The 19,029-nt window shown below is 50.9% G+C and overlaps 1 protein-coding gene across 1 annotated transcript in view; it reads right to left on the bottom strand.

Moving 5' to 3' along the window:
• LOC149435579 (ALK tyrosine kinase receptor-like) overlaps window positions 1-16,603 on the bottom strand; it is a 264,409-nt gene extending 247,806 nt beyond the window's left edge. The window contains 1 exon segment of the mRNA XM_089662515.1: window positions 16,527-16,603. Within this exon segment, the coding sequence (XP_089518641.1) occupies window positions 16,527-16,603 (77 nt within the window).
• Between the last annotated feature and the right edge of the window lie 2,426 nt (window positions 16,604-19,029).

The following is a 19,029-nucleotide window of genomic DNA, read 5'->3' as shown; positions in this document are numbered from 1 at the left end:
CACTATATCCGCTCTCCCCGGACCCCGCATTCACTATATCCGCTCTCCCCGGACCCCGCATTCACTATATCCGCTCTCCCCGGACCCCGCATTCACTATATCCGCTCTCCCCGGACCCCGCATTCACTATATCTGCTCCCCCTGGACCCCGCATTCACTATATCCGCTCTCCCCGGACCCCGCATTCACTATATCCGCTCTCCCCGGACCCCGCATTCACTATATCCGCTCTCCCCGGACCCCGCATTCACTATATCCGCTCTCCCCGGACCCCGCATTCACTATATCCGCTCTCCCAGGACCCCGCATTCACTATATCTGGTCTCCCCGGACCCCGCATTCACTATATCCCCTCTCCCCGGACCCCGCATTCACTATATCCGCTCTCCCCGGACCCCGCATTCACTATATCCGCTCTCCCCGGACCCCGCATTCACTATATCCGCTCTCCCCGGACCCCGCATTCACTATATCCGCTCTCCCCGGACCCCGCATTCACTATATCCGCTCTCCCAGGACCCCGCATTCACTATATCTGGTCTCCCCGGACCCCGCATTCACTATATCCCCTCTCCCCGGACCCCGCATTCACTATATCCGCTCTCCCCGGACCCCGCATTCACTATATCCGCTCTCCCCGGACCCCGCATTCACTATATCCGCTCTCCCCGGACCCCGCATTCACTATATCCACTCTCCCCGGACCCCGCATTCACTATATCCGCTCTCCCCGGACCCCGCATTCACTATATCCGCTCTCCCCGGACCCCGCATTCACTATATCCGCTCTCCCCGGACCCCGCATTCACTATATCCGCTCTCCCCGGACCCCGCATTCACTATATCCGCTCTCCCCGGACCCCGCATTCACTATATCCGCTCTCCCCGGACCCCGCATTCACTATATCCGCTCTCCCAGGACCCCATATTCACTATATCTGGTCTCCCCGGACCCCGCATTCACTATATCCCCTCTCCCCGGACCCCGCATTCACTATATCCGCTCTCCCCGGACCCCGCATTCACTATATCCGCTCTCCCCGGACCCCGCATTCACTATATCCGCTCTCCCCGGACCCCGCATTCACTATATCCGCTCTCCCCGGACCCCGCATTCACTATATCCGCTCTCCCCGGACCCCGCATTCACTATATCCGCTCTCCCAGGACCCCGCATTCACTATATCCGCTCTCCCCGGACCCCGCATTCACTATATCCGCTCTCCCCGGACCCCGCATTCACTATATCTGCTCCCCCTGGACCCCGCATTCACTATATCCGCTCTCCCCGGACCCCGCATTCACTATATCCGCTCTCCCCGGACCCCGCATTCACTATATCCGCTCTCCCCGGACCCCGCATTCACTATATCCGCTCTCCCCGGACCCCGCATTCACTATATCCACTCTCCCCGGACCCCGCATTCACTATATCCGCTCTCCCCGGACCCCGCATTCACTATATCCGCTCTCCCCGGACCCCGCATTCACTATATCCGCTCTCCCCGGACCCCGCATTCACTATATCCGCTCTCCCAGGACCCCGCATTCACTATATCTGGTCTCCCCGGACCCCGCATTCACTATATCCCCTCTCCCCGGACCCCGCATTCACTATATCCGCTCTCCCCGGACCCCGCATTCACTATATCCGCTCTCCCCGGACCCCGCATTCACTATATCCGCTCTCCCCGGACCCCGCATTCACTATATCCGCTCTCCCCGGACCCCGCATTCACTATATCCGCTCTCCCCGGACCCCGCATTCACTATATCCGCTCTCCCCGGACCCCGCATTCACTATATCCGCTCTCCCACAGTATACAGAACAAAGAAATGCAATTATAGTAAATATAAGCTGCTAAATCCCTTTTCTCATCAGCAGTATATAACAGTCTTGTGTCTTCTATCAGTGTCCAGCAGAGCACTGGTTAAAGCTTTTAGGAGGAATTAATTCTCCCCTGACTGTCCTATGAGGCTGCATAACCCCTGACCCTCTATCTGAACCGTGCTGATTGGCCCTGTGCTAATCACATGCACTTTTCCAAGAAAAAAAAATCAACTCCCTAGCAATACACACCAAACTGAGCATGTGCAGCTTGCCCCCGAGGCTCTACTATCAGCAGCTGGATTGGGGACAGTAGAACAAGGGGAGGATCAGAGTAGACAGGATCAAACAGCCTTTTTTACACAATGCAGAGTATTAACCCCTTGGGTTCCACAGTGAGGATAACAAGCACTCTTTACTGCATCTACAGACTGATTGTACTTTTGGGGGTTTCAGGGCCGTCTGTAATATTGATTGGACCCTGGGCAAACATAATCTTTGGGCCCCGCCATAAAATTTTGCATTCCACCCCAACATCCCAAAAAACAAACATACACACAGACTTGTCTCAAAAAACTTTAATAATGTAAATATAAGGAATTGGTCCACACTCACTGATTGGTCCAGGCTCACTGAGTAGTTGCAAAAGATTACAGCATATCTTTACCGCTCACTGATTGGTTGCTAGACATTACTGCACATGATTACTGCTCACCCATTGGTTGCTAGAGGTTACTGCTTATCAATATCACTCACTGATTGGTTGCTAGAGGTTATATCACATCATTACCACTAACTGATTGGTTGCTAGAGGTTACAGCACATAATGTTCACTAGCTTATTGGTTTGTAAAGGTTATATCACATCATTACTGCTCACCGATTGGTTGCTAGAGCTTACAGTACATCATCATTGTTCAATGACTGGTTGCTAGAGATTACAACAGATCATTGTTGTTCACTAATTGGTTGCTAGAGCTTACAGCACATCTTTACCGCTCACTGATTGGTTGCTAGAGGTTACAGCACATCAATATTGCTCACTGACTGGTTGCTAGAGGTTACAGCAGACCACTAATGTTCACTGACTGGTTGCTAGAGGCAGGGCCAGTGCAAGAATTTTTGTCTGCACCGGCAAATGTGCATTTTGCTGCCCCCCACCCCACTGTCTTCTCGGGTACAGTTGGATTAAAATAAATATTGGGTGTGACTTAATACAATGTAGATTCTGAATAGAAACAATGAAGAAATCTGAGATTTAGCCCAAAATAAATTCACCACCTATACACACAGTCCCCCTTTCCCCTGCACACTGTCTTTCCCTACACACTGCACAATGCCCCCCTTTTCCTCTGCAAACATTGTCCCCTGTCCACACTGCTTTCCTCTGCACAAATCCCCCCACCCCAATCCCCTGTACACATCGCCCCCTACCTCCCACAGGTACACATTGCCCCCTCAGTGTAAACACTGTCCCATACACATTGCCTCCCTGCAAACATGGGGGGGGGGGGGGAGTTAAATCATAACTTCGCTTTTTAACAAAAATAATAAATGCACATTTTTTTTGCAGGTAAAAAAAAAACTTGCATTCACTATTACATGGAAAGCATTGCACCAGCTGATCGCCCGCCATGCAGGTCTCCTGCAGACTGTCAGTGTATGCTGTACAATGTATGGGCAGGCAGATTGACACTGACAGGAGGAATCCATGAACTACCACAGCAATCAACAGCTCCGCGGTACTTCATTGAGAATTAAAAGGCGACATCACACCCGTCTTCAGCCCTGCAGAACATTACACCTGTCTCCGCTCCCCCTGTCCTACAGAACATCACACCTGTCTCCTCTCTCCCTGCAGAACATCACACCTGTCTCCGCTCCCCCTGTCCTGCAGAACATCACACCTGTCTCCTCTCTCCCTGCAGAATATCACACCTGTCTCTGCTCCCCCTGTCCTACAGAGCATCACACCTGTCTCCTCTCTCCCTGCAGAACATTACACCTGTCTCTGCTCCCCTGTCCTACAGAACATCACACCTGTCTCCTCTCTCCCTGCAGAACATCACACCTGTCTCCGCTCCCCCTGTCCTGCAGAACATCACACCTGTCTCCTCTCTCCCTGCAGAACATCATACCTGTCTCCTCTCTCCCTGCAGAACATCACACCTGTCTCCCCTCTCCCTGTAGAACATCACACCTGTCTCCTCTCTCCCTGCAGAACATCACACCTGTCTCCCCTCTCCCTGCAGAACATCACACCTGTCTCCTCTCTTCCTGCCCTGCAGAACATTACACCTGTCTCCAGCCCTGCAGAACATCACACCTGTCTCCGCTCTCTCAGCCCTGCAGAGCATCACACCTTTCTTCCCTATCCCAACCCCACAGAACATCACACCTGTCTTCAGCCCTGCAGAACATAATACCTATCTCTAGCCCTGAAAATCACATTTTCCCTCTCCTAGCCCTGCACAACATCACACCTGTCTCTGGCCCTGCAGAGCATCACACCTCTCTCCCTCCTTACAGCCTTGTAGAGCATCACACCTGTCTTCCTCACCCCTGCCCTACAGCGCATCACACCTGCATCTCTCCTCCCAACCCTGCAGAGCATCACCACTGCCTCCATCTTCCCAGCCCTTCAGAGCATCACACCTGTCTACCTCCTCCCACCCCTGCCTACCTCCTCTCAGCCCTGCAGAGCATCACACCTGTCTCCCTCCTCCCACCCCTGCCTCCCTCCACCCAGCCCTGCAGAGCATCATACCTGCCTCCCTCCTCCCAGCCCTGCAGAGCATCACACCTGCCTCCCTCCTACCAGCCCTGCAGAGCATCACCCCTGCCTCCCTCCACCCAGCCCTGCAGAGCATCACACCTGCCTGCCTCCTCCCAGCCCTGCAGAGCATCACACCTGCCTCCCTCCTACCAGCCCTGCAGAGCATCACACCTGCCTCCCTTCTGCCACCCCTGCAGAGCATCACCCCTGCGTCCTTCCTCCCAGCCCCGCAGAGCATCACACCTGTTTCCCTCCTCCCACCCCTGCCTCCCAGCCCTGAAGAGCATCATACCTGCCTTCTTCCTACCACCCCTGCAGAGCATCACTCCTGCCTACCTCCTCCCTGCCCTGCAGAGCATCACACCTGCTTCCCTTCTCCCAGTCCTGCAGAGCATCACACCTGCCTCCCTCCTGGGAGAGGGGAGACAAAGCACTGTCAGTAAACTAAGGAACTTGTCTTGCTACTGGCCCCCTCCTTATCACGGAGCTCCCTGGACCCGCCTCCACAGAGCTCTTCAGACCCGCCTCCACAGAGCTCTTCAGACCCGCCTCCACATGGCTGCAAAAGCTCTCTGTCGGAGCTCTGTGATTCAGCAGTGCTACCACCTCCTCCACCCGCAGGACAAATTAGGAACTGCAGCAAACCAGGAGGAAGGGGCAAGGCTGAGTGAGGAGCAGGATTATACTACCAGGCAGAGCAGAGGATCGGGTTGTCCTCCACCTTGTCAGCCCGACCACGCTGACACACCACATGCTACACGTGTAGCAAGGTGCCGGAATTTTACCCCCACCCATCCCTGCTCCAGATGTTCCCGGATTGAAGCGGCAGCTGCCCCTTTTGCCCTGCGTTAAAGACGGCCCTGGTGGGTTTAGTAACAAAAAAACTATATATATTTATATATATATACACACTATATTGCCCCCAGTATTGGGCCACCTGCCTTTCCACGCACATGACCTTTAATGGCCTCCCAGTCTCAGTCCGTAGGGTTCAATATTGAGTTGGCTCCGCCCTTTCCACGCACATGACCTTTAATGGCCCCCCAGTCTTAGTCCGTAGGGTTCAATATTGAGTTGGCCCCGCCCTTTCCATGCACATGACCCTTAATGGCCCCCCAGTCTTAGTCCGTAGGGTGCAATATTGAGTTGGCCCCGCCCTTTCCACACAAGACCTTTAATGGCCCCCCAGTCTTAGTCCGTAGGGTTCAATATTGAGTTGGCCCCTCCCTTTCCACGCACATGACCTTTAATGGCCCCCAGTCTTAGCCCGTAGGGTTCAATATTGAGTTGGCCCCGCCCTTTCCACGCACATGACCTTTAATGGCCTCCCAGTCTTAGTCCGTAGGGTTCAATATTGAGTTGGCCCCGCCCTTTCCACGCACATGACCTGTAATGGCCTCCCAGTCTTTGTCCGTAGGGTTCAATATTGAGTTGGCCCCGCCCTTTCCACACACATGACCTTTAAATGCTCCCCAGTCTTAGTCTGTAGAGTTCAATATTGAGTTGGCCCCGCCCTTTCCACACACATGACCTGTAATGGCCCCCCAGTCTTAGCCCGTAGGGTTCAATATTGAGTTGGCCCCGCCCTTTCCACGCACATGACCTTTAATGGCCCCCCAGTCTTAGTCCGTAGGGTTCAATATCGAGTTGGCCCCGCCCTTTCCACGCACATGACCTTTAATTGCCCCCCAGTCTTAGTCCGTAGGGTTCAATATTGAGTTGGCCCCGCCCTTTGCAGCTATAACAGCTTCAACTCTTCTGGGAAGGCCGTCCACAAGGTTTAGGAGGGTGTCTATGGGAAGGTTGGACCATTCTTCCAGAAGCACATTTGTCAGGTCAGGCACTGATGTCGGGGGAGGAGGCCTGGCTCGCAGTCTCCGCTCTAATTCATCCCAAAGGTGTTCTATGGGGTTGAGGTCAGGACTCTGTGCAGGACAGTCAAGTTCCTCCACCCCAAACTGGCTCCTCCATGTCTTTATGGACCTTGCTTTGTGCACTGGTGTGCAGTCATGTTGGAACACTGTGATATCTGTAGCCTTTTTTCGAGCGGTGATCAGCGATGGCGGTCTTTGCGTTGCTCTCAGTAGAGCTGTGTATACACACTCCATGCACCCGGCTGGAAGCCTCGTATTATCTGCCCCCGTCAGGTGAGTCATGTCTATAGAGGGCGCCGCTGTATGAGATCCAATGTCAGAATTCAAACGCGGCTTTCAGAATCCGGCAGAATGTTTCACCAACTCCTGCCAGAAGCCAGATCTGTGTACATTATGCCTCACACACCGGCCTATTAACCTGGCAGGGGGCCCATAAACTGAGCAGAACTCGGGGCCCCCGGTCCAATTAATCTACCCCCCATGGGAAGAGAGAGTGCGGCGTTGGCGTGGGGGGGGGGGGGAGGGGGAAGCAGGCTTGTTATCGGGAAGAGCAGGGAATAGACCCCAGATCTCTCAGTAAAGAGAACCTGAGATGAACAACATCCCTTGTGATCGCAATTAAATTATTAAAAAAAATAAAAAAACTGCAAAAAAAAAATAAAATAAAGTCCCCTGACCCCCGCACACAGAGGTGAACGCACACGTCGGTCCAACACGCATACGTAAACAGCGATCTCATGTGTACATCTAAAGTGCAAAGGCTTTTAAAGCGCCACCTATGGATAATTTAATGTACTGTAATTTGTCGCGTTCAAAGGGTGTGCGCAATTTTAAAGTGTAACATGTTCGGTATCTAGTTACTCGGTGTAACATCATTTTTTATATTTTACACCCTCAAAAATGGGTATTATATTGAATTTGTGTGCACTAAGATTCAATAAAGTGTATTTTTTCACAAATATCCCGTGAAATAATTGTAAAACCCACCATTTTATTCTCTAGGGGCCTCTCCTTAAAGTGTTACTAAACCCCGAACCCCGCATTCACTATATCCACTCTCCCCGGACCCAGCATTCACTATATCCTCTCTCCCCGGACCCCGCATTCACTATATAAGCTCACCGGACCCCGCATTCACTATATCCGCTCTCCCCGGACCCCGCATTCACTATATCCGCTCTCCCCGGACTCCGCATTCACTATATCCTCTCTCCCCGGACCCCGCATTCACTATATAAGCTCTCACCGGACCCCGCATTCACTATATCCGCTCTCCCCGGACCCCGCATTCACTATATCCGCTCTCCCCGGACACCGCATTCACTATATTCGTCTCTCACAGTACACAGAACATGGAAATGCAATTATTTTAGTAAATATAAACCGCTAAATCCCTTTTCTCATCAGCAGTATAGAGCAGTCTTGTGACTTCTATCAGTGTCCAGCAGAACACTTGTTAAAGCTGGTAGTAGGAGTTCATTCTCCCCTGATTATTCTATGAGGCTGCATAACCCCTGATCCTCTATCTGAGCATGTGCAGCTTGCCCCCAAGGCTCTGTACTACTGTACACTAACATATGTATATAAAATGTTTGGGGGTTCTAAGTCATTTTCTAGCAAAAAAAAACAAAACACTAACACTCGCTGTCTATTTTTCCTTCTAATATCCACAACATTGTGTTTAACACTTGCATTTCCTGCAGACCCTGCGACCCCTTCCCACCCTGCGGCTCATTCCCTTCCTGCGACCCCTTCCCTCCCAGCGGCTCTTTCCCTCCCTGCGACCCTTTCCCTCCCTGCGGCCCTTTCCCTCCCTGCGACCCTTTCCCTCCCTGCGGCCCTTTCTTTCCCTGCAATCCTTTCCCCCTCTGTGACCCTTTCCGTCCCTGAGGCCCTTTCCCTCCCTGTGACCCTTGCCTCCCTGCGACCCTTTCCCTCCCTGCGGCTCTTTCCCTCCCTGCGGCTCTTTCCCTCCCTGCGACCCTTTCCCTCCCTGCGGCCCTTTCCCTCCCTGCAATCCTTTCCCTCCCTGCGACCCTTTCCCTTCCTGTGGCCCTTTCTTTCCCTGCAATCCTTTCCCTCCCTGCGACCCTTTCCCCCCCTGTGACCCTTTCCCTCCCTGTGGCCCTTTCCCTCCCTGCGGCCCTTTCCTTCCCTGCAATCCTTTCCTTCCCTGCGGCCCTTTCTTTCCCTGCAATCCTTTCCCTCCCTGCAACCCTTTCCCTCCTTGTGGCCTTTTCCCTCCCTGCGACCCTTTCCCTCCCTGCGACCCTTTCTCTCCCTGCGACTCTTTCCTTCCCTGCGACCCTTTCCCTTCCTGCGACCCTTTCCCTCCCTGCGGCCCTTTCCCTCCCTGCGACCCTTTCTCTCCCTGCGACTCTTTCCTTCCCTGCGACCCTTTCCTCCCTGCGACCCTTTCCCTCCCTGCGGCCTGATGGCATTTAAGACAAGCGCCATATCCAGGGAGACGTTGGAGAACAATTTTCCTCACCCTGACCCATATCTCCTGTAATTACCATCCGCTCCTCCGCGCCGGATCGTATTTTCTGTCCCCCCACCCAAAAAAAAAAATCTTTTGTTCTGCCGCCAACTCACATCGTGTAATGAGCAAAGCAATAACAATCCTTCAACATTCGTCGCGCCTTTATCATCTACTCGGGCCAATTTGCTAATTATTAGTAGCGGCGGGTGGGAGAACGCGCGTCCCTTGTTAACAGCAAAATATAATTAGAGCACAAGAAGTGCGCGGCGCCTCCATTCCTCACAATAAGAGATCCGCCGCGATTAGGCAATATTTAACGGTGAACGTGGGCGGCGAGCCGGAGCCGCGGCGTAACGCTGCAATCATAAATATTTAACGGTGAACGCGCGACGCGCAGCAAACTTTTATTTGGACGATTTTTTTTTTTTTTTTGCTGCTCCTTTATGTCTTCTGGTCGGGCGCCAACGCCGCGCAGGGTATTCGTCCTTACTGCCTGGACATGGCTCACCAGGGGCGGACTGACCATTTGGAAACTCGGGCACTGCCTGAGGGCCCGGGGTCAGTAGGGGGCCCCATGAGATGCCCCTGGTACCTTTTTCATAGGCTTTTTTGAGTCTGGGCAAGGACACAGGGGCCCCATGATCCCCTATTGCCCGGGGGCCCCATGAGTTGTCAGTCCGCCCCTGGGCTCGGCTTACACCCCGCGTCCCTTTAAAATGTAACTGTCAGTGTAAAAAGGAGGCGGTCCTAGGCTGGTTTGGTGTTGCTTTTCCTGAACAATAAAGCTTTACTAGTTCTGGATTTTACGGCGTGAAGACGGTTCTTTTATTTTTTTGGGTTTTCTTTTTTAACTGAAGGTTAACTTTTCACACTACCGCCGACGTTAACGCGAACCAATGCGACTGTTTATCATGCGTTTAGGGACGGTTCACACCATAGAAACGCAGTCCAGATGCGTTCCAAGTGCGTTTCTGAATGCGCTTTTTTTACATGTTCCAATGCGTTTTTGATGCTTTTTTTGACGCGTTCCGGTACGTTTATGATGTGTTCTGGTTCATTTTTTTCCCCCTTCGCGTTCCAAGTGCGTTTCTGCATGCGCTTTTTTACACGTGTTCCGGTGCGTTTTTAATGCGTTTTTGACGCGCTCCGGTATGTTTGCGATCTGTGCCTTTCTGTATGCGCTTTTTTTATGCATTCCGGTACGTTTATGATGTGTTTTGGTTCATTTTTTTCCCCAGATGCGTTCCAAGTGTGTTTCTGCGTGTGCTTTTTTTTGCACATTCCGGTGCATTTTTGATACATTTTTGACGCGTTCCAGTATATTCATGATGTGTGCTGGTTCATTTTCCCCCCCCCAGATTTGCTCCAAGTGCGTTTCTGCATGCGCTTTTTTAATGCATTCCGGTGTTTTTGATGCCTTTTTGACGCGTTCCGATACGTTTATGATGTGTTTTGGTTCATTTTTTCCCACAAATGCGCTCCAAGTGTGTTTCTGCGTGTGCTTTTTTTGCACGTTCCGGTGCATTTTTGATACGTTTTTGACGCGTTCCAGTACATTCATGATGTGTTCTGGTTCATTTCCCCCCCAGATTTGCTCCAAGTGCGTTTCCGCATGTGCTTTTTTAATGCATTCCGGTGTTTTTGATGCCTTTTTGACGCGTTCCGATACGTTTATGATGTGTTTTGGTTCATTTTTTCCCACAAATGCGCTCCAAGTGTGTTTCTGCGTGTGCTTTTTTTGCACATTCCGGTGCATTTTTGATACGTTTTTGACGCGTTCCAGTACATTCATGATGTGTTCTGGTTCATTTCCCCCCCAGATTTGCTCCAAGTGCGTTTCCGCATGCGCTTTTTTAATGCATTCCGGTGTTTTTGATGCCTTTTTGACGCGTTCCGATACGTTTATGATGTGTTCTGGTTAATTTTTTTCCCCAGATGCGTTCCAAGTGTGTTTCTGCGTGTGCTTTTTTTTGCACATTCCGGTGCATTTTTGATACATTTTTGACGCGTTCCAGTATATTCATGATGTGTTTTGGTTCATTTTTTCCCACAAATGCGCTCCAAGTGTGTTTCTGCGTGTGCTTTTTTTGCACGTTCCGGTGCATTTTTGATACGTTTTTGACGCGTTCCAGTATATTCATGATGTGTGCTGGTTCATTTCCCCCCCAGATTTGCTCCAAGTGCATTTCTGCATGCGCTTTTTTAATGCATTCCAGTGTTTTTGATGCCTTTTTGACGCGTTCCGATACGTTTATGTTGTGTTCTGGTTAATTTTTTTCCCCAGATGCGTTCCAAGTGTGTTTCTGCGTGTGCTTTTTTTTGCACATTCCGGTGCATTTTTGATACATTTTTGACGCGTTCCAGTACATTCATGATGTGTTCTGGTTCATTTTTCCCCCCCCAGATTTGCTCCAAGTGCGTTTCTGCATGCGCTTTTTTAATGCATTCCGGTGTTTTTGATGCCTTTTTGACGCGTTCCGATACGTTTATGATGTGTTTTGGTTCATTTTTTCCCACAAATGCGCTCCAAGTGTGTTTCTGCGTGTGCTTTTTTTACACATTCTATTACGTTTATGATGTGTTCTGGTTTATTTTTTCCCCCAGATGCGTTCCAAGTGCGTTTCTGCTAATGCTTTGTGACGCAAAGAATGAGTTGTCACCAGAACAGGAGAAGATGGGAAATCTTCACACGGGGACACTTATTCCAAAGACAACCAAGCTGGGACTTCCCTCTCTGGAGAGACTTCCTCTCATGTCCTGTTGTGTACGTGGAGACAAATCTCCCCAGTTTTTTTTTAAGCTTTTCAAAGCATGTGGAAGGGGCCAGACCCCCCCCCCCCACCAAGAGGGAATTGTTCAGGTGTACAGAAACCAGTTTGGAGCCAGGGGCGGACTGACCATTTGGAAACTGCCCGAGGGCCCGGGGTCAGTAGGGGGCCCCATGAGATGCCCCTGGTACCTTTTTCATAGGCTTTTTGAGTTTGAGCAAGGACACAGGGGCCCCATGATCCCCTATTGCCCGGGGGCCCCATGAGTTGTCAGTCTGCCCCTGGTTGGAGCACCAAAGCCACGGATAATGGAGTCCAAATAATGCTCATCCAACAGACAGGCCAACCAAAGCCAACGCATTCCCGACGGTTTATTAGTTTTCTTTTTCCTCCTCCACTTCACATGACATACAGAATCCATCCATCTATCTATCTACAGTGAAGGAAATGTGTATTTGCTCCCCGGCTGATGCTGAATGTTCGCCCCTCACACAGAAATGATCGATCTAACAATGGAATGTTCGCCCCTCACACAGAAATGATCGGTCTAACAATGGAATGTTCTCCCCTCACACAGAAACGATCGCTCTAACAATGGAATGTTCGCCCCTCACACAGAAATGATCGGTCTAACAATGGAATGTTCGCCCCTCACACAGAAATGATCGGTCTAACAATGGAATGTTCGCCCCTCACACAGAAATGATCGGTCTAACAATGGAATGTTTGGTGTAACACTGAAAGACAGAATACAACAACAAATTCAGCAGAAATGCGTCTAACAAATGATGACTGATCTGCATGTTCATGAGGGAAAGAAGGATTTGATCCCCTTCACAAAACATGACGTAGTACTTGGTGGCCAATCCCTTGTTGGCAATCACAGAGGTCAGACGTTTCCTGGAGTTGGCCCCCAGGTTCGCACACATCTCAGGAGGGATTTTGGCCCACTCCTCTTGGCAGATCCTCTCCAAGTCATTAAGGTTTGGTGGCTGACATTTGGCAACTCGAACTTTCAGCTCCCTCCACAGATTTTCAGTCGGATGAAGGTCTGGAGACTGGCTAGGCCACTCCAGGACCATAATGTGCTTCTTCTTGAGCCGCTCCTTTGTTGCCTTGGCCGTGTGTTTTGGGTCATTATCATGCTGGAACACCCATCCACCACCCATTTTCAGTGCCCTGGCTGAGGGAAGAAGGTTCTCACCCAAGATTTGATGGTACATTGCCCCGTCCATCGTCCCTTTGGTGCGGTGTAGTTGTCCTGTCCCCTTAGCAGAAAACCCCCCCAAAGCAGAATGTTTCCACCACCATGTTTCACAGTTGGGATGGTGTTCTTGGGGTCATAGGCAGCATTCCTCCTCCTCCAAACACGGTGAGTTGAGTTGATGCCAAAGAGCTGGATTTTGGTCTCCTCTGACCACAACACTTCCCACCAGTCCTCCTCTGCATCATTCAGATGTTCAGTGGCAGACTTCAGATGGGCCTGGACATGTGCTTTCTTGAGCAGAGGGACCTTGCGGGCACTGCAGGATTTCAGTCCTTGTCGGCGTAGTGTGTTACCAATTGTTTTCTTGGTGACTGTGGTCCCAGCTGCCTGGAGATCATTGACAAGATCCTCACGTGTAGTTCTGGGATGATTCCTCACTGTTCTCATGATCATTGACACTCCACGAGGTGAGATCTTGCATAGTGCACCAGACCTAGGGAGACTGACACTTGTTTTGTGTTTCTTCCATTTGTGAATGATTGCACCAACTGTTGTCACCTTCTCACCAAGCTGCTTGGCCATAGTTTGGTAGCCCAGTCCAGCCTTGTGTAGGTCTACAATCTTGTCCCTGACATCCTTGGACAGCTCTTTGGTCTTTGCCATGGTGGAGAGTTTGGAATCTGATGGTTTGATGGCTCCTGTGGACAGGTGTCTTTTATACAGGTAACACAATGAGATTAGCAGCACTCCCTTTAAGAGACTGCTTCTAATCTCAGCTTGTTACCTGTATGAGAGACACCTGGGAGCCAGAAATCCTGCTGACTGATAGGGGATCAAATCCTTCTTTCCTTCACTGTATTGTCCATTTAAAATGCCCCAATTTCTCCATTTTGGACTCTGTAATCAATAGTGTGGCGCTCTGACAGCTTCTTTTATATTTGGACCCCCCCTGCCCCATCCCCCCCGGAGGGTGTATATGGGTGACCTCACTGAAGCTAATTAGCTGGAGTAACGAAATGGCTTTCCACCGTGCTGGATATTACCCACTGATGATCTAACGCCTTCTTTGTATGTACATTTGTATGGTGTCCCCATAGTGGAGATTCACATTCATATATTTGTGGGTGTCACTGAAATCACCAAGAGAGGACGCGGAAATCCAACATTTTAGTGGTGTCAGCAGAGGTGAGGGGAAATCATGGGACACCTGTTCCAATAACAACTAAGAGAGGTATTCTCCTCATTTTAGTAGATTTCCTCTAACTTAGGAGCTCATTCACACGAGCAGCCTGGGGGGGGGGGGGCAGTAAAAGCAGGAGGCTGAGCAGCAATTTTACCTTCCCTGGACCGCCCACATAAATACACCCTGCTCTGTAATGGTTTTGCACAGAGCAGCCCCGATCCTCCTCTTCTGGGGGTACCCCACCGGCGCTCCTTCCTCCTCTTCTTCTCTGAGGGGCACCCAGGTGGGCTCCCTCCTGAACCGGGCTGTGCACGTCTATTGACACACACAGCGTGGCTTAGCCCCGCCCTCCACAGGATTTGACTGACAGTCATTGGTTCTCACTGCTCTCAGCTAAGCTTGTGAAAGGGCAGAGAGGGGAGAGAAGACCTCCAGACGGGCACAGCATGGGACCGATACAGGAATCAGGTGTGTTGGGGGAGGGGGGGAGCACTGCAAACATGAGAAAAGGAGCCTTGGGCACCACCTGCTGGCTAAAACAGAAACCTCTCTCTCACTATATATATATATATATATATATATATATATATATATATAAAACCTCCGAAAAATGGTATTTGTTAAACACAGACCATTCGAAATAAATATGTACAGCATTTAAAGCCCGACTACACACTTTCACGAGTTTTGGAAGGCCACACATAATGCCATTTCGTTTCCTACACATCTACATTGATCCTCCAATCAAATCCCAGCCTAGCCTGTGAATGACGGACATCCCCCTCCTATCCCCATACACTGCCATCAATGTTCAGTGTGGGAGGAGTCTCAGTATATACAGTATTCATTCTGTCTGTGTCTCAGGTCACGCCGTGGATCGGAATATTAAACCGCCATTAATGGAGAGCACGCGGGGTGACGGCGAGCATTAACTACGCTGAATGATGACGTTCGTTTCAGGATGAGAAATACTTGTAATGACCCGAGAAGGATATGTTTGTCCTGCGCTGATGATCACTTGTATGACCTGCGTCCTGACTCTCCGCACATCCCCTCCCCCTCCAATCGATGAGATCACTGGCTGAATTAAAGTGGCGCAGTCAAATTTGAGTGGAAGAGGAAGTGTGATGGGAGTCACTTTGGGTGGGGGCCCCATGGAACACAGCTCACTTTGGAAAGGTGGGGAGACCCCTGTCTCAGCTCCCCATATGCCTCTTATGTGTAAGTCACCCTGTGCTTGTTGGGGTACAGGGTGATCTGTCCTAATATTGGGGTGGGGGGTTGTTGATTGTTTAATGCCATGTGGTTGCATCCCATTGTTCTATTGTGTGTCTTGCTTGGGAGCAAACTATTATGGGATGTATGTGTTTGTTTGTATTGGCTTGGTGGGGGTGTTTCCGGCAGCCCTCCGCCCTGATGGGACTGTCTGCTGTATAGGGAGGGGGGAGTTGTTCCCTTGAATGTATATATCTTGTATCTGTGTTAAAATAAAGTAGTCTGTTTCCTGGTTTTCCTTCAAGAGTGGTGTCTGTGGTCGGTGTTCGGACAGGGAAGTGGGAGAATAATGGAAATACCCGAGTGCAGTCGGGGTCAGTTCAGGGGCGGACTGACCATTTGGAAACTCGGGCACTGCCCGAGGGCCAGGGGTCAGTAGGGGGCCCCATGAGATGCCCCTGGTACCTTTTTCATAGGCTTTTTTGTGTTTAGGCAAGGACACAGGGGCCCCATGATCCCCTAATGCCCGGGGGCCCCATGAGTTGTCAGTCCACCCCTGGGTCGGTTCCGTAACAGGAACTATGTGCATCCCTCGGCGGGCCGCGTCTCTTACCATCCCCCTATTCCAGTGTTGCAGCCTTTGCCAGTGTCCCTCAGGGATGTCAGATGCCTGTGTCCCCCGTGCCCACTGTGGCTCCATCCTCCGACCCACCAAGTCCAGTAGTTGTGTAAGGGTCAGAGGATGGACCGATAGCACGCAGCAGGGGGTACGATAGTGCACCCCTGTAGGAGCAGCTGGGGATTGCAGTCCTATCTCCCCACTTAGAGCACACAGCCAGGCACACAGGATTTTCTTCATTCTTCCACTGGCTCAGAGAACAGTCTAGGGGTTCTTTTTAGGGGTTTTTTTTTATTGGGAACAATGAACTGGGACAGAGTGGGGGAGCCTGGGATACCCCAAAACTGTAGAACTGGATAACCTGAGGACTCATTTTCTCTCTGCACTGCACATAGCTGTTGGCGGCACCACAGGATCTCTATGCTGATGGTGACCTGCACTCCTTCCAGAGTTCAAAGCTACACAAAGTCACTTTCCTCAGCAATGGGGTCATCTACTCACATAGCCACAGGATCACCGGTTGCCTCCTGCCGATCTCCACCTGCCTCTTCCCAGTGAGACAGATGTAGACTCACCCCACCATGGGACAGCTGGACTCTTTCCTACCAGTTTCCTCCTGGATCACTCCAGGGAGCTTCTCCAGACCCAACATGATCCCTGGACATGGATTTGCAAACATCCCCCCCAGATAATCCTAGCAATGACCTCGGAGTCTTCCTCTCGGCTTTCTCTAGGATCCTGCACCAAGGGGTCTCCTCCTGCAGGACTGGACCAGGAACACTGCCCCTGCTGCTCAGCCCTCAGACTATTTATGGGCTCTCTCTCCACCGGGAAAAAAAAAAGAGGGGAGTCAGACTAAGTTTACCAAGTAGCCTACTCTATGCTAGGGGGGTGCGACCCAGGCATGTGTCTCTCTCAGTGGTGTTGAATGCTGAATACACTGGCACAGGCTGCAGCACTGGAACAGAGGAACCATGGGAGATACAGACTGCCATAGAGCGCAGTGCAATGCGGAGAACTGGCTTGAAGCTGAAGAGGAAAATGTTGGAAGAAGGATACATTGGAATAGGGATACATTAGAGGAAGGATACATTGGAAGGGGGATACATTGGTGGAAGGATACATTGGAAGGGGGATACATTGGTGGAAGGATACATCGGAAGGGGGATACATTGAAAAAGGGATACATTGGAAGGGGGATACATTGGAATATGGATACATTAGAGGAAGGGTACATTGGAGGAAGGATACATTGGAATAGGGATACATTGGTGGAAGGATACATTGGAAGGGGGATACATTGGAAGGGGGATACATTGGAGGAAGGATACATTGGAAGGGGGATACATTGGAAGGGGAGTACATTGGAGGAAGGATACATTGGAAGTGGGTAATATTGGAGGAAAGATACATTGGAAGGGGGATACAGTGGTGGAAGGATACATTGGAAGGGGGGTACACTGGAGGAAGGATACATTGGAAGGGGGGTACATTGGGGCAAGGATTCATTGGAAGGGGAATACACTAGGAAGGATACACTGGAGGAAGGATACATTGGAAGGGGGATACATTGGAAGGGGAATACATTGGAGGAAGGATACATTGGAAGGGGGGTACACTGGAAGAAGGATACATTGGAAGGGGGTACACTGGAGGAAAGATACATTGGAAGGGGGGTACATTGGAGAAAAGATACATTGGAAGGGGGGTACACTGGAGGAAGGATACATTGGAAGGGGGGTACACCGGAGGAAAGATACATTGGAAGGGGAATACACTGGAGGAAGGATACATTGGAAGGGGGGTACACCGGAAGAAGTATAAATTGGAAGGGGGATACATTGGAAGGGGGGTACACTGGGGCAAGGATACATTGGAAGGGGGGTACACTGGGGCAAGGATACATTGGAAAGGGAATACACTGGAGGAAGGATAAATTGGAAGGAGGGTACACTGGAGGAAGGATACATTGGAAAGGGGATACATTGGAAGGGGGGTACACTGGAGGAAGGATACATTGGAAGGGGGGTACACTGGAGGAAGGATACATTGGAAGGGGGGTACACTGGAGGAAGGATACATTGGAAGGGGGGTACACTGGAGGAAGGATACATTGGAAGGGGGGTACACTGGAGGAAGGATACATTGGAAGGGGGGTACACTGGAGGAAGGATACATTGGAAGGGGGGTACACTGGAGGAAGGATACATTGGAAGGGGGGTACACTGGAGGAAGGATACATTGGAAGGGGGGTACACTGGAGGAAGGATACATTGGAAGGGGGGTACACTGGAGGAAGGATACATTGGAAGGGGGGTACACTGGAGGAAGGATACATTGGAAGGGGGGTACACTGGAGGAAGGATACATTGGAAGGGGGGTACACTGGAGGAAGGATACATTGGAAGGGGGGTACACTGGAGGAAGGATACATTGGAAGGGGGGTACACTGGAGGAAGGATACATTGGAAGGGGGGTACACTGGAGGAAGGATACATTGGAAGGGGGGTACACTGGAGGAAGGATACATTGGAAGGGGGGTACACTGGAGGAAGCATACATTGGAAGGGGGGTACACTGGAGGAAGGATACATTGGAAGGGGGGTACACTGGAGGAAGGATACATTGGAAGGGGGGTACACTGGAGGAAGGATACATTGGAAGGGGGGTACACTGGAGGAAGGATACATTGGAAGGGGGGTACACTGGAGGAAGGATACATTGGAAGTGGCCGATGATTGTGAATTAATCTAGATCAATCGCTCACAAATGCTGGAAAGTTTTCTTTGATCATCAAACAGCGCCCGTCCTGACATCATCCATCGCCTTTCATCCCGGCACAATGCTGGAAGCAGCCGGCTCTCCCCCCCCCCCAATCCCCCCCCCCCCCTCCCCCGGGAATCTCTCACATTCATACTTTATGCTGACATGCCTGGAGAGCTCCTTTTCTCTTTCTTCTTTCTTTCCCGTTTTCTCCTCTTTGATGTACTAAGTGATTGGAAATATTCATTAGAGGATGAGGGGGATTCTGTCTGAGAAGCAGACGGGAAGAGGAGAGGCCGGGATGGGATGCAGAGC

The sequence above is a fragment of the Staurois parvus genome, unplaced genomic scaffold, assembly GCF_062004578.1.
Source record: "Staurois parvus isolate SC_StPar_1 unplaced genomic scaffold, SC_StPar_1.0 ptg001487l, whole genome shotgun sequence".
In the NCBI taxonomy this organism is placed as follows: Eukaryota; Metazoa; Chordata; class Amphibia; order Anura; family Ranidae; genus Staurois; species Staurois parvus.
This window is presented reverse-complemented; position numbering and strand designations above follow the sequence as displayed.